Below are 18988 nucleotides of genomic sequence, written 5' to 3'. Positions count from 1 at the left end.
TGTGTGAAATCTTATGGGACTTAACTGCTAAGGTCATCAGTTCCTAAGCTTACACACTACTTAACCTAAATTATCCTAAGGACAAACAGACACATCCATGCCCGAGGGAGGACTCGAACCTCCACCGGGACCAGCCGCACAGTCCACGACTGCAGCGCCTAAGACCGCTTGGCTAATCCCGAGCGGCTTGAGAGTTTGGACCGGACGGAAAGCATACACAGATAGCCGAAGCGGCAGCTGGCACGGTACCTCAATGTGTTCGGTCAGAGGGATAGTTGCCTTCTGTAATTAAAAAGTCATCGATGAACTTCAACGGGTGTCATGGGACGTCCATCCTGAAGAAATGCAGCGAACAATGACGAACAAAATGAGATCATTGAAAAAATAAAAAAAAGAGGGCAAGGGGACCCCTCGCGTTGGGCAATCCGGGTTCGAGTTCCAGTTCGGCACAGATTTTTATTTCTTGGCATTGAATTCAATTCAGTCCCCAGTTGAGGACGATGTCAAAATTTTATTTCATTTTCTCATGTATATGTTTGGCTGCGGAATGAAGAATGGCTTATATTCGAAAGAACAGACACCACACGTTTAAAAATAAGAGTGTATTTGACCGAGAGATTAGCGTGAAGGGGAACCCAAGCTCCACCTATAAAATTTCGGAGGTTGTTCAGGGATATTTTCTTCAACATTTTGAACATAGCTGCACAACAGCAACGGTTCCACGTAATAAAATTATAATCAGCCAACCAGTTGCAATGGATAAAGAAATTCTTTACCTAGGTTTCGACAAATATAAATTTGAGTCGCTTGTGAGCTCTGCAAGATCCATGAACTATTTTGTTCAAAAATGGTTCAAATGGCTCTGAGCACTATGGGACTTACCATCTGTGGTCATCAGTCCCCTAGAACTTAGAACTACTTAAACCTAACTAACCTAAGGACATCACACACATCCATGCCCGAGGCAGGATTCGAACCTGCGAACGTAGCGGTCACGCGGTTCCAGGCTGAAGCACCTTTAACCGCACGGCCACACCGGCCGGCAACTATTTTGTATTTACGTGACAAACCCTAATTCTAGGGCTATCTTTCACTTTTGACAAATGGATCTATGCCGACAATTGTAAAAACGGCGATGGTACATTAGTCCTTACTAATGTAAAATTGCGACCTTCTGAAGAAGACAAATTTATATTTGTCGAAACCTAGGTAAAGAATTTCTTTATCCATTGCAACTGGCCGGCTGGTTATAATTTTATTAGGATATTTTCTTAGTATTTTGGTATGAGGTGACCAGTGGCTTGTTACAGAACCGTAATGTCATTACTGTTTATTCGGTTTGTTACTTCAATTAGGAGGTGACATCAAAAAGTAAGTTACACATATGAAGAGTAGATATTCTGAGTTTCCTGCAGACGCAGTTGTGGTGCGGTACGGATAACAGGTGCATCACAGTTTACGAGTCAAATGACGCTGCAACTGGAAACGTGCTCCAAAGTTGAAGTACGCGGGACAGTACAATTCCTGTGAGCAAAACGTCTAAGACGGATGCAGATTCACCGAGAAATTCAGACTGTATATGCACAAACGCAATGTCACGTACAGCCTTAGAAAGTGGTACCAACAATTGGATGAAGGCCACACAGACGTGGATGATGCTGATGAGGAGCTAAAGCCATCGACATCGGCGACAGACGGGAATGTCCAGCCAACCTAGGCACTGCCATTGAGGAATTCAACGATTGGTAGAACGTTCCGACTGTTGTTTACAGAGACTTGATGATTATGTTAAAACATAGCGTCATTTATCTGCTTCACTTTGCCATAATAATCTGTAACTTACTTTTTGGATTCCCTCGTACTTTTGCTTCTGTGAAAATTGGAGGCCTGTCTAAAAAGTATCCGACTTTTGGCCAGAAAAAATATTTCGAATACCTGAGGGATTGGGCCTTCAAAGTAGGCCCCTTGTGCTTGCACACACTTAGCCCACCGATCCTTCCAATGCTGGTAACACCTCTGGAAGTCTTCTTTTGGAATGGTGTTCAGCTCCGTCGTCGTGTTCCACATTACCTCTTCTCTACTCTCAAACGGGGTCCTTTCAGTGGCGTCTTTAATTTTGGAAACAACCAGAAGTCGCAAGGAGCCATTTCTGGAGAGCAAGGAGGTTGGCGAACGGCTGTGATTCCATGTTTGGCCATGAAATTTTGGATCAAATGGGATGAATGTGGGGGGGCGTTGTCGTGATGCAGTTGCCAGTTTTTCGCCGTCCACATGTCTGATCTTTTGCGCCGAACTGCGTCGCGGAGTCGCCGGAGAACAACTTGATAGTACTCCTTTGTCACTGTGTGTCCTTCTGGTGCGCATTCGTGATGCACAGTTCCACGGACATCAAAGAAGACAGTCAGCATCACCTTGATTTTGCATCGCACCTGCAGCACTTTCTTTGGCCTTGGAGACTCGGGTGCTTCCATTGCGACAACTGTCTTTTTGTTTCTGGGTCGTACCCGTACACCCATGACACATCTCCAGTAATCACGGTGTTCATAAACCTAGGATCAGTATTGGTGGCGTCCAGAAGATCCTGTCCAACGTCAAAACGGCGGTCTTTTTGTTCCGGCGACAACAACTTGGGCACGAATTTCGCATCCACTCGGTGCATGTTCAAATCATCACGCAAAACTGCATGTGCAGAATCTTTACTCACTCCAACCTCTTGGGCAATCTCCTGCACGGTCAATCGACGATCTGCCATCACCAAATTTTGCACCCTCTCAACAACAGCTGCACTCCGAACAGTTTGGGGCCTGCCAGAACGCTGGTCACTCTTTGCTGATGTGCGGCCATTTTTGATCGGTTGAACCACTCCTTAATTTGTGTTACACCCATGGCATCTTGTCCAAACACCTGCTGAATCTTGCGAATTGTTTCGCTTTGAGAATCACCAAGCTTTTGACAAAATTTGATGCAGTATCTTTGCTCAACACGTTGTCATCTTGAGAGAATCGGTAATCCGACGAACAGGTTGTGTAGCACCTCACTCAGAGACCAACAGGCAGCGACTGAAGCCCTGGAAGGTGGGGACAAAATTCACTCATGCGCATGAAGGTCTCTTCCTTTACTGTGAACAGTGGCGCCGCGCTATCGTCTCTATTTTGCGCGAGAAAATCAAAGGTCGTATACTTTTTAGACGGACCTCGTATCTCTACAACAGAGAAAAAGGCGGTACTGTGAGATGACTAAAACGTACACTACAGAACACAGAGAACTGTAAAAAATCTCATACAAAGCACGCAGGCTGTGATGTGGATACCGTCTCTGCTGGAACAGTTCAACAGATCGTCGTCTCCCCCCTGCCTTTTCATTCAGTGAAAACATATGCTTATTACATATTGGCCAGCTCCTCATCAGTAAACGAATCTGTTCTGCTGTGTATCACTTAACGTATATCTAACACTGCCGGAAAAGCAGGCCCGAGACAAAAGCGAGCAGTGCTAAATGCAAGGAGAGGGCGAAGAATAAATTGAGCATTACTGTTATCAACTTCAAGTACCGTGAATGAATGGAACAAGTTTGTTTCCAGGCAAGACACACAGCACTGGTGTGCAAATGTAAAGATAAACTGAGGTAAGAAATCAAACGAAATGAAATTACTCTGTAACGATCCGCCGGAGAAAGGGTCCGTCGTACCAAACTATGCAGAAAATACTCCTGAAAAACCTTCGAAGTTTTGTCGGCGGAGTTCAGGGTTACCCAGCATATTATTTTACTTTCATGCAAGCCTTTAGAATTTAGAGCCACCTCACATTTTCAGCCGCAAGTAGAACAGAGGCGAACGGTGAAAATATTTTAAGATTTCACGACAAATGAATCTGGATACAATAACTGCTAGACAATCCCCGTTACATGCTCTGTCTTTTTCAGTTCTATACTTAATTGATAGCCGTATCTGTGTGGCGAATTCGGTTTGTTAAGGTGATAACCTTTTTCCAGAGAGGAGAAGGCAGTCCATCTCTGGGCTCCTCAATTGCAGAAAGCTTACTTGCCCGTTGTGGCCGGCGACAGTCAAACAGAGAGCGGACACATTACAATGACAGATTAAATAACCGTCGGCACAGGGGACTAGGCAACTAACGTCTACGTGCACGCAGATGGGAAAAAATGGTTCAAATGGCTCTGAGCACTATGGGACTTAGCATCTTAGGTCATCAGTCCCCTAGAACTTAGAACTACTTAAACCTAACTAACCTAAGGACATCACACAACACCCAGCCATCACGAGGCAGAGAAAATCCCTGACCCCGCCGGGAATCGAACCCGGGCGTGGGAAACGAGAACGCTACCGCACGACCACGAGATGCGGGCGCAGATGGGATATCCCGAGTCACGAGACACAGCGCTGGCAACACACGGGACTAGCTGGTTAATGTGATTTTGTGCTCTCTGCGCTCTCCACCGGCAGGTCGTCTGCTTTATTTGGCTCGAAAACCAAACACTTTGTTCACGAAAATGGACGGGCGTAGAATTTCTACTGACGCTCTTTTGTGGCACATTGGCAGCGTACAGAGCTGTGGTTCGAGTTACTCAGCCATGTGTTTAACAATGTGTGAAACTTTTCGCCTCAAATAATTCCGAAAAAGAATGAAATAAGCTCGAATCTACATCTACATGGATACTCTGCAAATCACATTTAAGTGCCTGGCAGAGGGTTCATCGAACCACCTTCACAATTATCTATTATTCCAATCTCGTATAGCGCGCGGAAAGAATGAACACCTATATCTTTCCGTACGAGCTCTGATTTCTCTTCTTCTATCGTGGTGATCGTTCCGCCCTATGTAGGTCGGTGTCAACAAAATATTTTCGGATTCGGAGGAGAAAGCTGATGATTGGAATTTCGTGAGAAGATTTCGTCGCAACGAAGACCGCCTTTCTTTTAATGGTTTCCAGCCCAAATCCTGTATCATTTCTGTGACATTCTCTCCCATATTTCGCGAAAATACCAAGCGGGCTACCTTTCTTTGAACTTTTTCGATGTACTCCGTCAGTCCTACCTGGTAAGGATCCCACACTGCGCAGCAGTATTCTAAAAGAGGACGGACAAATGTAGTGTAGGCGGTCTCCTTAGTAGGTCTGTTACATTTTCTAAGTGTCCTGCCAATAAAACGCAGTCTTTGGTTAGCCTTCCCCACAACATTTTCTATGTGTTCTTTCCAATTTAAGTTGTTCGTAACTGTAATACCTAGGTATTTAGTTGAATTTACGGCTTTTAGATTAGACTGATTCATCGTGTAACCGAAGTTTAACGAGTTCCTTTTCGCACTCATCTGGATGACCTCACACTTTTCGTTATTTAGGGTCAACTGCCACTTTTCGCACCATCAGACATTTTTTCTACATCGTTTTGCAGTTTATTTTGATCTTCTGAAATGTTCTTTTCGGATGATGCAAGCATCATAATCAAATGCAATATAGATACAACAGCAGAAAGAAAGATAAATGGAACATTCACAAAAATTATCGGTTTGTGATTTGAAAATAGTCCATCACTCTATTTACAAAAAAGAAACACCGTTCATTCAATCCTGCAAAATATAGGATATATCGCCATAAACATCAACAACGCACAATGGAAAGGAAATACGTGATACTGAATGCTGAAAATTCATGGCCGTTCTTATTCATCAGACCTTGAACTGGAAGTCACACATTGTGGATCTTCTCAAGAGCTCGAGTTCAGCAACATTCGTTCAATATGTAGTTGCTTATTTTGGTGATGAAAGTCTCAGAAATTGTAATTTCTTTTTTAATCCACAGCTCTCGTTGATAATGTTGCTCTTCTTTAACATAATTGCTGATCCTCAAATATATCTAGTCTGCCTTCAAGCATACATCCGAAATGAGTCAGGTATAGTGCTCGGATTGGACATACTTTAGCTTTTCTTTCTTTCTCGGGCCTTTGTCACGCTCCAACGCGGGGTCGGCTTTGTTATGACGGATTTGGCAGTGTTAATGGCAGATGGTGGCTGGAAGCCCTTCCTGATGCCACCCCGAACCGCCCAGGACGTGTAACTGAGGCCGAACGTGGGGACCAGTCTGGTATTCACCTAGTGGGATGTGGAAAACCGCCTAAAACCCACATCCAGGCTGGTCGGCATACCGGCCCTCGTCGTTAACCCACCGGGCGGATTCGATCCGGGTCTGGCCCGCCTACCCGAGTCCAGGAAGCAGCGCGTTAGCGCTCTCGGCTAACCTGGCGGGTGACTGGACATGCTTTTGTTTTGTTTATACTCGTTCAACTGCCAAACGTGACAACTGAGAGTGAATGCTTTAAAAAAGTTCTCTGCTCTTGATAAGTAGATATGACTGAAAGCCATGTGTATATTTGATCGGAAAAGTAATTAATCAACTCCGTAAAACTGAATCGGATCAGCGAACTCTATTCACAATGAATAGCAGGTTGTCGATGCATTGTACAGTAAGTATTGAAATTATTTCGTGTCGTCGATATCCTCATTCTGCAACACAAATTTCATTTCATTTGGATACTGTCTTCCGCTTACAGAAGTTCTCTTATTTTAAGGTGAAATTCCAGAGACGAGCTCACTGATGTAGAAGTTATTACTAAGAATTATTTCATAGCGCTGCACTTTTAAATACAAATGTAATAAACAGCTATTTTGTTCGCAGAGGTGATCGAGTGTAATGGAAACCATCTGAGCTACACGGCGAGTGGACCACCTGAAGCTAAAGAGCCGCCGGTTAAAAAAGATGTGAACACAAGGCAAGGTAAGCACGGAATTCCTTCTGAGTAAATGCGTGTTGTTAAATTTCCTACGGAATGACTGAAACATTTCTGTTTTTATGTACATAAAGCGACACAATTCAAATTAACTATTTAAATTCATTTGAAGCTGAAACCGCTTTCATCTGCTGTATCCATCCAAATTCAACACGAGTTAGAATTATTACAAGTACGTAAATTGACGGGGATCACTGCTGTCAGCTGCAGGGGGGAGCACTACGCGAGATCAGCAGCGACGAGTGAAAATAAGTGCTGGACCTGGATTAGGACCCGGAATCTTCTGTTTACTAGCAGATGCGTTCACCATTGCGCAATCCGGGACACAGCGTTATCGCAACCGCTCGGACTATCTCTGCACGCCTCACGGCCGATCCACATTCCCACCGAGCTTTATCTATCCGCAGCCCCTGTCCATTGACTCCGTGTTCGCTACTCTGAGATTCCCACAGGAGGTCGAATGAGTTATCCGAATGGAACGGAAATCGGGAGATGTGATGTAGATTTACAGACAAACTACTGATTACAGTTTCAGAAAAATTGGATGATTTATTGAGTAGATAGAGCTTCACAAGGCCGCGCGAGGTAGCCGAGCGGTCTAGGGGGCCATGTCATGGTCCGCGCGGTTCCCCCCGTCGGAGGTTCGAGTCCTCCCTCGGGCATGAGTGTGTGTGTTGTCCTTAGCATAAGTCAGTTTAAGTTAGATTAAGTAGTGTGTAAGCTTAGGGACCGATGACCTCAGCAGTTTGGTCCCATAAGACCTTACCACAAATTTCCAAAAGAGCTTCACAAATTGAGTAAGTCAACAGAGCGTCGGTCCATCTCTGGACCTTACGTAAGAAGTTATTCTGCTTGGCATTCATAGACAGAGTTGTGGACGTCCTCCTTAGGGGTATAGTGTCAAATTGTCAAGTTAGATCGTCAAAGCCCCGAGATGATTGGAGAGCCCTACCTGTAATGCTACAAACGTTCTCAGTTGGGGGGGGGGGGGTACAGTTACCTTGCTCGCCAAGGTAGGGTTTGGCGAGCACGAATACAAGCAATAGAAACCCCTGAATTGCGCAGGCGAGCATTATCTTGCAAAAATGTAGGCCCAGGATGGCTTACGATAAACGGCAACAAAAATGGTACCTAGAATATCGTTTACGTACCGCAGTGCTTTGAGGATGCCACGAATCGCAAACAAAGGAGTCCTGCTATGAAATGAAGTGACCCTCTAGATCATCACTCCTGGTCGTCAGGCCGTATGGCGGGCCTCAGTCGGGTTGGTATCACACAGCTGTCCGGGGCGACTCCAGACACGTCTTTTCTGGTCATCGAGAGATCTCTTCGAGGCGGGAGTCATCATTGAAGACAATTCTACGCGATTCGGTAAGATTCCAGGCTGAAGACGTGTCTGCAGACAGCGGTGGGACACAATCCTGACTACCGCACGCCATGCAACGCGACAACTAGTTGTGATGGTCTGGGTTGCCACTTCTTTTCAAAGTAGGACCCCTTTGTTTCTTTTTCTTGGTACCCTTACAGCACACCAGTATGTCGACGATATTCTACGCTCCATTTGGTTGCCGTTCATGACAAGCAATTCTAGGCTTACATTTCAGCAAGATAATGCTCATCCGCGCACGGCGTGAATTCCTACTGCTTGTCTTCCTGCTTGATAAACTCTACCTTCGCTAGCCAGGTTGCTGGATCTCTTTCAAACTGAGAACGTTTGGAGCTTCATGAGTAAGGCTTTCCAACCTTCTCGGGATTTTGACGGCTTAACGCGCCAGTTGGACAGAATTTGGTACGATATCCCTCAGGAGGACGTCCAATAACTCTGTCAATCAATGCAAAGCCGAATAACTGCTTGCATACGGTCCACAGGCGGACCTATGTTTTACTGACTTACTCAATTTGTGAATAACGTATCCAATTTTTCTAACATTGAAATAGTTAGTCTTTACGCGTACATAAGATCTACCGATTTCAGCTCCATAAGGATAATTCTTTCGTGGTGCTTCGTTTTTTTTTTTTTTTTTTTTTTTTTTTTTTTTTTTTTTTTTTTTTTTTGTCTTAGCGGGTGCAACAGCTCTGGAACAAGAACTTAAGGCCTTGTAAGTAATCCTAAGCTAGTGAAAGCTGTGGAACGTATGGAACAACAAACACCTTAAGTTCACCATGTCAGTGTACTATTTACTCAACAATGTACTACATTACAGAATGTGTTCAAAATGACGATCACCACAATCGATACATGCATATCATCTTCGTAGAAAATACTGGTGCACTATACCACGTAGACCAGGCATCGCACGAATCTCATCAGGCACTGCAAGTATCCTGACGGGAAGTGTTTTTTCGTCGGCAATCGGTGTCACGTACATGGGGCTTCTCAGGCGCCCCCCCCCCCCCCAAAAAAAAAGCAAGGGGCGAAAAACGAAGTGAGCGAGGTGGTGACCGTGCAATTGGATATCTCCTTCCAAACCAGCCCCTGAGATATATGACTCTGAATGCACCACGTACTTCTACGGGAAAGTTTGTAGGTGCTGCATCAAACCATACTACACAAAACAATACGTTACCTTTACTGAATTTAAGACGCGTGTGAACTGATTGTCCTTGTTGTTCCTGGCAATCCAAAGCTTTCACTAGCTCAGGGTTACTTCCAAGCCAAAAAGTTCCTATCCCAAAGTTGATGCATTTCGACTCTTCAATTTGCGTGCAACCTTCTGAATTCCCGCCTGGTTGGCTGTGCGGTCTAACGCACGGCTTTCCGGGCGGGAAGGAGCGCCTGGTCCCCGGCACGAATCCGCCCGGCGGATTTGTGTCGAGGTCAGGTGAACCGGCCAGTCTCTGGATGGTTTTTACGCGGTTTTCCATCTGCCTCGGCGAATGCGAGCTGGTTTCCCTTATTCCGCCTCAGTTACACTATGTCGGCGACTGCTGCGCAAACAAGTTCTCCACGTACACGTACACCACCATTACTCTACCACGCAAACGTAGGGGTTACACTCGTCTGGTGTGAGACGTTCCCTGGGGGGTCCACCGGGGGCCGAACCGCACAATAACCCTGGGTTCGGTGTGGGGTGGCGGAGGGGTGAAGTGGACTGTGGTAGTCGTCGTGGGGTTGTTGACCACTGCGGTTAACATACAATACGATACATACCTTATGAATCATTCAGTATTTATTAGTGTGACACTTTAATAGGCCTGACACGAAGTTAGTTATCACAGTTAATGATCACAAGAATTGTTTTCCACAGAAGAAGTAGGAAATGGCAACCGATGACTTTAATGCAGCGTCGTGCGCGATTTTGCACACTGTGACAGACATAGCGACTCTGTCTAAGGGATGACAGCAATAGCGTTATCATTGCTATGCTGCAGGTCTTCCAGAATATGTGGAAGCTGTTTCAGCGCACCTGGTTCTTCAACTGTCTCCACAGGTGAAAACCACAGGGAGGTATATCAGGCCATCTTTGATGCCAGGATATGTTACTACTCTTGCTGACTGTCCTGTCCTCACAGAACGCGTCACGATATAGCGCCAAGACTGCATGTGTGATGTGTGCTGTTGCTCCATCTTACTGAAAATGTGCAGTCGTTCCTCTTGTATTGTTTGACAAATTGTTGGAACAATTTTGAGGCTAGTTTCATTTGGGCCATCCTGTAAAAAAAGAAAGATATAAATATTACCGGCCTCGGTAGCCGAGGTCGCTAATGCACGCCTCTGCGGTGGCACTCGGCTCTTAAATAAACCGAACCGAGTCCTGGGGCGGATGACGTTTCCACTGCCCATATTTGGCTAGCAAGGGTAGGAGTAGTGGGAGCCTATAGTTCCTGATCACCAGTCTTTGCAGTAATGTCCTGGATTGAATATCAAACCCCTCCGCAGTGTTTCATGTTGTGAGGGAGTGTGGCACTGGTAAGATGATCTGTCTGTCGGTTGGGACGTTAAGCGTGGCGAACACCCGAGAGGAATAGCTTGTGTCCGGCACCGGAATCCACCCTCTCCCTTCTCTCATCCTCATCGTAAAACGCAAACATAACACTTCACTATTCAGGCATCCATGACACTCACCTACACTTCACGAATGCACATAAAATACAACTCTCACATATCTCCAAGGAAAGGGGGCAATGTATGCGGAGAAAAAACACGCTTTTCGAGAGGCTCTGAACTTTCGCCTTGGGATATCCTACTGAACAATGCCTCGCGATATTTAAATTTTTTTTACCGAAACATTAAGGTACTCCGGTGATATTCACTGAAAATCATTTAACAACACAAAAATTAACACCCTTGTACATGAAACTTCCTGGCAGATTAAAACTGTGTGCCCGACCGAGACTCGAACTCGGGACCTTTGCCTTTCGCGGGCAAGTGCTCTACCATCTGAGCTACCGAAGCACGACTCACGCCTGGTCTCACAGCTTTACTTCTGCCAGTATCTCGTCTCCTACCTTCCAAACTTTACAGAAGCTCTCCTACGAACCTGCAAGGTTTTTACTTCTGTGAAGTTTGGAAGGTAGGAGACGAGATACTGGCAGAAGTAAAGCTGTGAGACCGGGCGTGAGTCGTGCTTCGGTAGCTCAGATGGTAGAGCACTTGCCCGCGAAAGGCAAAGGTCCCGAGTTCGAGTCTCGGTCGGGCACACAGATTTAATCTGCCAGGAAGTTTCATATCAGCGCACGCTCCGCTGCAGAGTGAAAATCTCATTCTGGGACCCTTGTACATCGTTGGTGAATTGCTGTAAGGGTAGATTGTTCGATTTGGATTTATTACTAATAATAAGCGAAAAAGCTAAAGTCATTACACAGTGCGCCAGGCACATTACTCCCAGGCCAAAACTTCATTTAAGACACAGCATTCATTACTCAGCCTCATAACTTTTAAGTAGGGTTTTGTGTAATATTTAGCGTCTATCTTCAAGCGTCTGCCAGTTAAGGAGTGTCGATTATTCTGTGATGTTTTCGTGTACGTCCAACAAGCCGTTGACCGTTTGTACTGATATTATTTGTATAAGTCAATACGTGCTGTTACGTCTATTTGGTAAAGTGCCAAATATTTGATCAAAGTTCTAGGATGGGTCGCTCAAATGTTTTTGTGGTGCGACTGAGCCCACAAAGTTCAAGAGGTGACTGTTTCTATAGGACCGACGAAATAAAACTGGCCCGAAAAATATTTTATCCGCCTTAAGATAGCAAACCCAACATTCATTACTTGCAGTCAGGGCAGAATATGTAAACTGGGTCGTCTCCTTAAGGTGCATGAAATATTTTCAGGGCGTTTCATTTTATTCACTCTGTAGATATGACTCCTTGATATCGTAGACATAGGATACTACATCTTTTGCCTTTTGTGATATGCACAATTTTACATTCCTGAACACCTACAGGAAGTCGCAATCTTTGTGTCGCTTCGGGCTCTTGGCAAGACTTGCCATACGATATTGCAGTGCCTGTGTTATTCTGATATGTTATTTATCCGCCGACACCAGGAAAGAGTCTTTCAAGTAAAATGTCTCACGTGTACGGGAATATGCACAATGGATGTACGAGTACAGGCTGTTGACGCATAGTTGACGACATATGAAAGTTTATGTGTGGCTGTGAGTTGCACACGGGTAGTCAAACGATAAGGCGACCGCTCGCGATAAACGGGAAATCGGGGTTCGAGCCCCGGTCCGACACAAATTTTCTTACGAAATTAGAAATATATTAATACCTTCAGCTGCCGTCGGGCGTTGATATATACCAACGGGGCAGATGAAAATGTGTGCCCCGACCGGGACTCGAACCCGGGATCTCCTACTGACATGGCAGACGCTCTATCCATCTGAGCCACCGAGGGCACAGAGAATAGCGCGACTGCAGGGACAATCTCGCGCACGCCTCCCGCGACACCCACATTCTCACCTTGTATGTCCACACACTACATTCGTAGTGTCCCACCCCAACACACACACTACTCGTGGAAGACATTCTTACCAGTCCCGTAAGAGTTCGGGGAATATGTGAGCATACGCACAGAAGAAGACGGTCATGGCCTGTATGGCGAGAACTGTATGCTTATACAGGGCTATTACAAATGATTGAAGCGGTTTCACAGCTCTACAATAACTTTATTATTTGAGATATTTTCACAATGCTTTGCACACACATACAAAAACTCAAAAAGTTTTTTTAGGCATTCACAAATGTTCGATATGTGCCCCTTTATTGATTCGGCAGACATCAAGCCGATAATCAAGTTCCTCCCACACTCGGCGCAGCATGTCCCCATCAATGAGTTCGAAAGCATCGTTGATGCGAGCTCGCAGTTCTGGCACGTTTCTTGGTAGAGGAGGTTTAAACACTGAATCTTTCACATAACCCCACAGAAAGAAATCGCATGGGGTTAAGTCGGGAGAGCGTGGAGGCCATGACATGAATTGCTGATCATGATCTCCACCACGACCGATCCATCGGTTTTCCAATCTCCTGTTTAAGAAATGCCGAACATCATGATGGAAGTGCGGTGGAGCACCATCCTGTTGAAAGATGAAGTCGGCGCTGTCGGTCTCCAGTTGTGGCATGAGCCAATTTTCCAGCATGTCCAGATACACGTGTCCTGTAACGTTTTTTTCGCAGAAGAAAAAGGGGCCGTAAACTTTAAACCGTGAGATTGCACAAAACACGTTAACTTTTGGTGAATTGCGAATTTGCTGCACGAATGCGTGAGGATTCTCTACCGCCCAGATTGGCACATTGGGTCTGTTCACTTCACCATTAAGAAAAAATGTTGCTTCATCACTGAAAAAAAGTTTCGCACTGAACGCATCCTCTTCCATGAGCTGTTGCAACCTCGCCGAAAATTCAAAGGGTTTGACTTTGTCATCGGGTGTCAGGGCTTGTAGCAATTGTAAACGGTAAGGCTTCTGCTTTACCCTTTTCCGTAAGATTTTCCAAACCGTCGGCTGCGGTACGTTTAGCTCCCTGCTTGCTTTATTCGTCGACTTGCGCGGGATACGCGTGAAACTTGCCCGCACGCGTTCAACCGTTTCTTCGCTCACTGCAGGCCGACCCGTTGATTTCCCCTTACAGAGGCATCCAGAAGCTTTAAACTGCGCATACCATCGCCGAATGGAGTTAGCAGTTGGTGGATCTTTGTTGAACTTCGTCCTGAAGTGTCGTTGCACTGTTATGACTGACTGATGTGAGTGCATTTCAAGCACAACATACGCTTTCTCGGCTCCTGTCGCCATTTTGTCTCACTGCGCTCTCGAGCGCTCTGGCGGCAGAAACCTGAAGTGCGGCTTCAGCCGATCAAAACTTTGAGTTTTTCTACGTATCTGTAGTGTGTCGTGACCATATGTCAATGAATGGAGCTACAGTGAATTTATGAAATCGCTTCAATCATTTGTAATAGCCCTGTATGGATATAGTGTCTGTTCTTTCGGACATGCCCGAGAGAACAGACACCATACCCATATAAGTACAAATTTTCTTTGTCGTCATTCCATTCTACGGCTGATGGTTGTCCACATTCGCAATTGTGAAATTGTGAAAACACTTGATGATTGTGAAGACAGACTGAATATTTGTGGAAGCTTTTTCAGAATATACTTCGTTATAGGTAAGTGCGTCATCTGCAGAAAGTCTGAGGTTGTACTGTGATGTGACTGCAGGGACGTGGCTGCGCCTGTTGCTGTGCTTTTCGCTGCGCACCAACATCGGCAAGCTGCTGGACGTGGGCTCCGGCAATGATGCGCTCAGCTGCGTGCACGGACTGCGCGTCTTCAGCTTGCTGTGGGTCATCGCCGGCCACACCTGCATGTTCGCCTTCCCCTTCGCAGGTGAGCACGCCACCTGATTCTACTGCCACTGCTTATCCTCACATTTCTTCGCAGCTTGGGTCCTAAAGATTTTTTTTTTTTTTAAGGCAACCGAAGGCGTATGTTTTGTCGAGTTACATTAAGAGTAGTATGACCGAGGTTGCATCAGTGTTCTACTTGATACCGCTGTTGGTTGCTAATGTGTAAGTCCTGGGTTTGGTTCCCAGATGTTTCTTGGTGACTAGATCTGGAGCGGGGTCCATTCAGGCTTCTGAGACCAAATAAAATACTGATATAATAAATAAACAGAGAAACTGATATGTAACCAGCCGAAGTGCCGTCGAATTGAAAGGTTATTCAGTTTAATATGACAACTTCCTTGACTTTCATACACTGATATGCCAAAGAAACTGGTACAGGCATTCGTATTCAAATACAGATATATGTAAAGATGTAGAATACGGCGCAGCGCTCGGCAACGTCTATATAAGACAAAAAGTGTATGGCACAGTTTTTAGACCGGTTACTGCTGCTACAATGGCTGGTTATCAAGATTTAAGCGATTTTGAACGTAGTGTTATAGTCGGCGCATGAACGGTGGGACACAGCATCTCCGTTGCGATGAAGTGGGGATTTTGCCGTACGACAGTTTCACGAGTGTACCGTGAATATCAGGAATCCGACAAAACATCAAATCTCTGAGATCGCTGAGGCCGGAAAAAGACCCTGCATGAACGGGACCAACGACGACTAAAGAGAATCGTTGAACGTGACAGAAGTGCAACCCTTCCTCAACTTGCTGCAGATTTCAATGCTGGTCCATCAAAAAGTGCCAGAGTGCTAAGCACCATCGACATGTGCTTTCGGAGCCGAAGGCCAACTCATGTACCCTTGATGACTGCTCGACACAAAGCTTCACGCCTCGCCTGGACACGTCAACACCGACATTGGACTGTCGATGACTGGAAACATGTTGACTGGTCGGACGAGTCTCGCTTCAGATTGTATCGAGCGAATAGACAATTCATGGACACTGCATATCAGGAAGGGACTGTTCAAACTGGCGGAGGCTCTGTAATGGTGTGGGGCGTATGCAGCTGGAGTGATATGGGATCCCTGATACGTCTAGATACGACTCTGACATGTGACACCTACGTAAGCATCCTCTTTGATTACCGGCATCTATTCAGTCCATTGTGCATTCCGACGGACTTAGGCAATTCCATCAGGACAATGCGACACCCCACACGCCCAGAATTGCTACAGAGTGGCTCCAGGAACACTCTTCTGACTTTAAACACTTCTGCTGGCCGCCAAACTCCCCAGACATTAACATTATTGAGCATATCTGGTATGTCTTGCAATGTGCTGTTCAGAAGAGATCCCCAACCCTCGTACTCTTAGGATTTATGGAAAAAGCCCGGCCGGCCGGTGTGGCTGAGCGGTTCTAGGCGCTTCAGTCTGGAATCGCGCGACCTCTACGGTCGCAGGTTCGAATCCTGTCTCGGGCATGGATGTGTGTGATGTCCTTAAGTTAGTTAGGTTTAAGTAGTTCTAAGTTCTAGGGGACTGATAACCTCAGATGTTAAGTCCCATAGCGCTCAGAGACATTTTGAAAAAGCCCTACAGGATTCATGCACAATTTCAGACATTAGTCGAGTCCATGCCACGTCGTATTGCGGCACTTCTGTGTTCAAACCGGGTTACTACATTATATCAGACAAGTGTACCAGTTTCTTTGGCTCTTCAGTGTACAACGTATCTACAATAATTTACAGATTGGAAATAACTTATTCCTCTTTATCTGTAAGTATAATCTCGCTAGACGTCTATATACATATATTAGAGGACAAAGTAGTACCAACTAGTTAAACACCACATGTTACTGAAACTACTAACCCTATAGTTTCGAACTTCCTTCCAGAAATAAAATAACAACAAACGATGTGTAGTAATTAGATTACCAAGTAATTTCGTAATTAATGAGCCTTTAAACCATAAATTCAACGTAAAACTATTTCCTCACTGAGGCTTTGAGCTTCCTAGGTGCAGGCCAAATTGTTTATAAATTTTCTTCTTAGATACCGTTACGAAATTGCTTAACAGTAATTTTATAAATACGGCGAATGTTTCGTAGAACTATGTCGCTGTGAGGCCGATTTCCTTCCTTTACGCAAGACTACACCATCAAGAGGTTATTGGCTACTTACTATATCAGTTGGTACCTAAATAATGCTCGTTTACTTTTTCATACTGCCTTGACAGAGATATAGCTTTCTGGTAACTTTCTGTCAGACTGGTTACAAAAAATACAAGCTTTACCTCTCGCGCTCATTTAACCTCTCCTCTGTTAGTTGTTGCGTTTGATTGGCACCATGTATTTTCACTCTGCTCTCGACTGTACACGGTCACACGACTGAATGAGCCTGTGGAAGTTTTCATGCGTTTGTATTCCTCCATAATCCTCGTTGTCAATTACTTTGTGACTGTTATTTATTATTAATCTACATACGTTCAATAGTTTACATTTTTTGCCGTGTAAGCACAGTTGAATTAATCTTGTGTCGCAACAGTCATCTTGTAACACTGCATCGATGACAGAGACCGAGTCACCTAAGCTGTTAACCTCAAATATTTCTGAAACTATTTAAGTCATCGTAAATCTCTTTTCACCAAGAAAACTTTTAAGTAACCCCTCTTTAAACACTGTTTAGCCTCTTGTAATAGCAAATATTAGATACAGACATTTCCGTATCAACTTCTCTTTGAGATATAGAACTATAGTATCATCCTGGATTTTTAAGACTGTGTGACTGTGCTTGGATCAACACGACCAACAGGACCCGCCTTCTTATCTTCACCAAAACATGCTCCAGCACAGGCCATGTAGTGGAACTGAAGTAGAAGAATTCAGCGCTGTTTTGCACACCGATACGTGATTAGTTTCGGAAAAATTACTGTATTTAGAATATAGGATGCTGTATTTTGAATATCAAAGTGATTGCTCTCTTATACAGAAGTTCATGATATCATACAGCACTCTCACACATGGATGATGGGTCGCCACAACTTGATGTACCTATGTGCAAATAATTACATATTCAATGTAGTGGACATACAGAATACATAGCTTCATTTTCTCTGTTCCCTTTTTACATACGTATCGCTGCAGTGAAACATTCCATTTTCCCTCTATTTGTGGCGACATATTTACTTATTCGGGTACTGATATGCAATACAGAGATATTATTGTCCCAAATGCTTTTATTTTTCTGAAATTACATATGGGATCCCAAAGAAAGAAAGAAAGCGGATTCATCTCTTTCAAATCTACGATACTAGCAACAAAATTTTATATAGTTCCATTTGAAAGAAACAAATTTGATGCCAATATCTAAGTAATTAACAGTATTATGAGATAAAGTTATACGTCGTTTACTGAAGACTTTGATACATTTCGTCTGGATGATAAAAAAAAGTGCGCTGTACGGTTTCAGAAACATTTGAGGTTGACAGCTTGGGTTACTCACTCTCTATGGGTCTGACTGTGTCTAAATTGTGCTATGAATTGTTTGTTGATTGAAATATTGTGTAACCTCATTGCTGAGCGCTCACATTCATATTATCACGCTAGTGATGGATATGTAGCTTGTCTCATGTGACGGGTCAGATAATCCAGTCATCCAGTTACATTCTCGTATGGTTAGGCAGACAACAGCCGTCTTTTAACCACTCACTCCTCAGTTTTGTGAGTTTAATGTTAAGCAGTGTCGCAGTACTACAAGAGAAGTTAGAGAGTTGTGTTGATATTCGTACGCTGAAGATTTCTTACGCAGATTTGTGTTCATTTACTTACATACAGTATTACAACACTGAAAGGATTTGAAGATTAATAAACCGGTGGAAGGTTGGGTAAATTAAAAAAAAATGTTGTCCACACCGAATCCTTAGTGGAAAGTCGGTCCCGGGAGTAGCAAGTATCAGGTAACAGGTAGCAGGTAGCAGGTAGCAGGCTGGTGTGCCGGCAAACGCGCGTTGTGTGCTCAGCGAACCGGCCTTCCTGTGTTGCAGACAACCGTGGCTTCCGGAAGCTGGTGGAGAGAGACTTCCTGTTCCAGTCGATCAGCAGCGGCGCTTTCTCCGTGGACACGTTCTTCTTCATGAGGTGGGTGCAGTACCACACGCGGACACGGCCGCTTTCACACACCGCCCGCTGGCCCTCGCATGCAAACTGCCTTCCTGCTGTCCCAGCCCATTACTCTCGTGCTTTCTCACACACCATTCACGCACAGTCCTCAGCTTTGTAGTCCTTTGCCGAGGACCTGTTGTGGGTGCCAAGTATTTTTGAAAGTCTAAGATTCTGTATGCGAAAAGAGCAACAGTTGCG

At 44.9% G+C, this 18988-nt stretch overlaps 1 protein-coding gene across 1 annotated transcript in view; it reads left to right on the top strand.

The window, feature by feature from the left end:
- LOC126184443 (nose resistant to fluoxetine protein 6-like) overlaps positions 1 to 18988 on the top strand; it is a 223761-nt gene that overhangs the window by 120707 nt on the left and 84066 nt on the right. The window contains exons 6-8 of the mRNA XM_049926833.1: positions 6688 to 6786; positions 14455 to 14622; positions 18673 to 18766. Of these exons, the coding sequence (XP_049782790.1) occupies positions 6688 to 6786; positions 14455 to 14622; positions 18673 to 18766 (361 nt within the window). The remainder of the gene's footprint in view (positions 1 to 6687; positions 6787 to 14454; positions 14623 to 18672; positions 18767 to 18988) is intronic.

Source organism: Schistocerca cancellata, chromosome 4, assembly GCF_023864275.1.
Source record: "Schistocerca cancellata isolate TAMUIC-IGC-003103 chromosome 4, iqSchCanc2.1, whole genome shotgun sequence".
Classification (NCBI taxonomy): domain Eukaryota; kingdom Metazoa; phylum Arthropoda; class Insecta; order Orthoptera; family Acrididae; genus Schistocerca; species Schistocerca cancellata.
The sequence above is the reverse complement of the archived record's forward strand: the minus strand, read 5'-3'. Positions and strand labels throughout refer to the sequence as shown.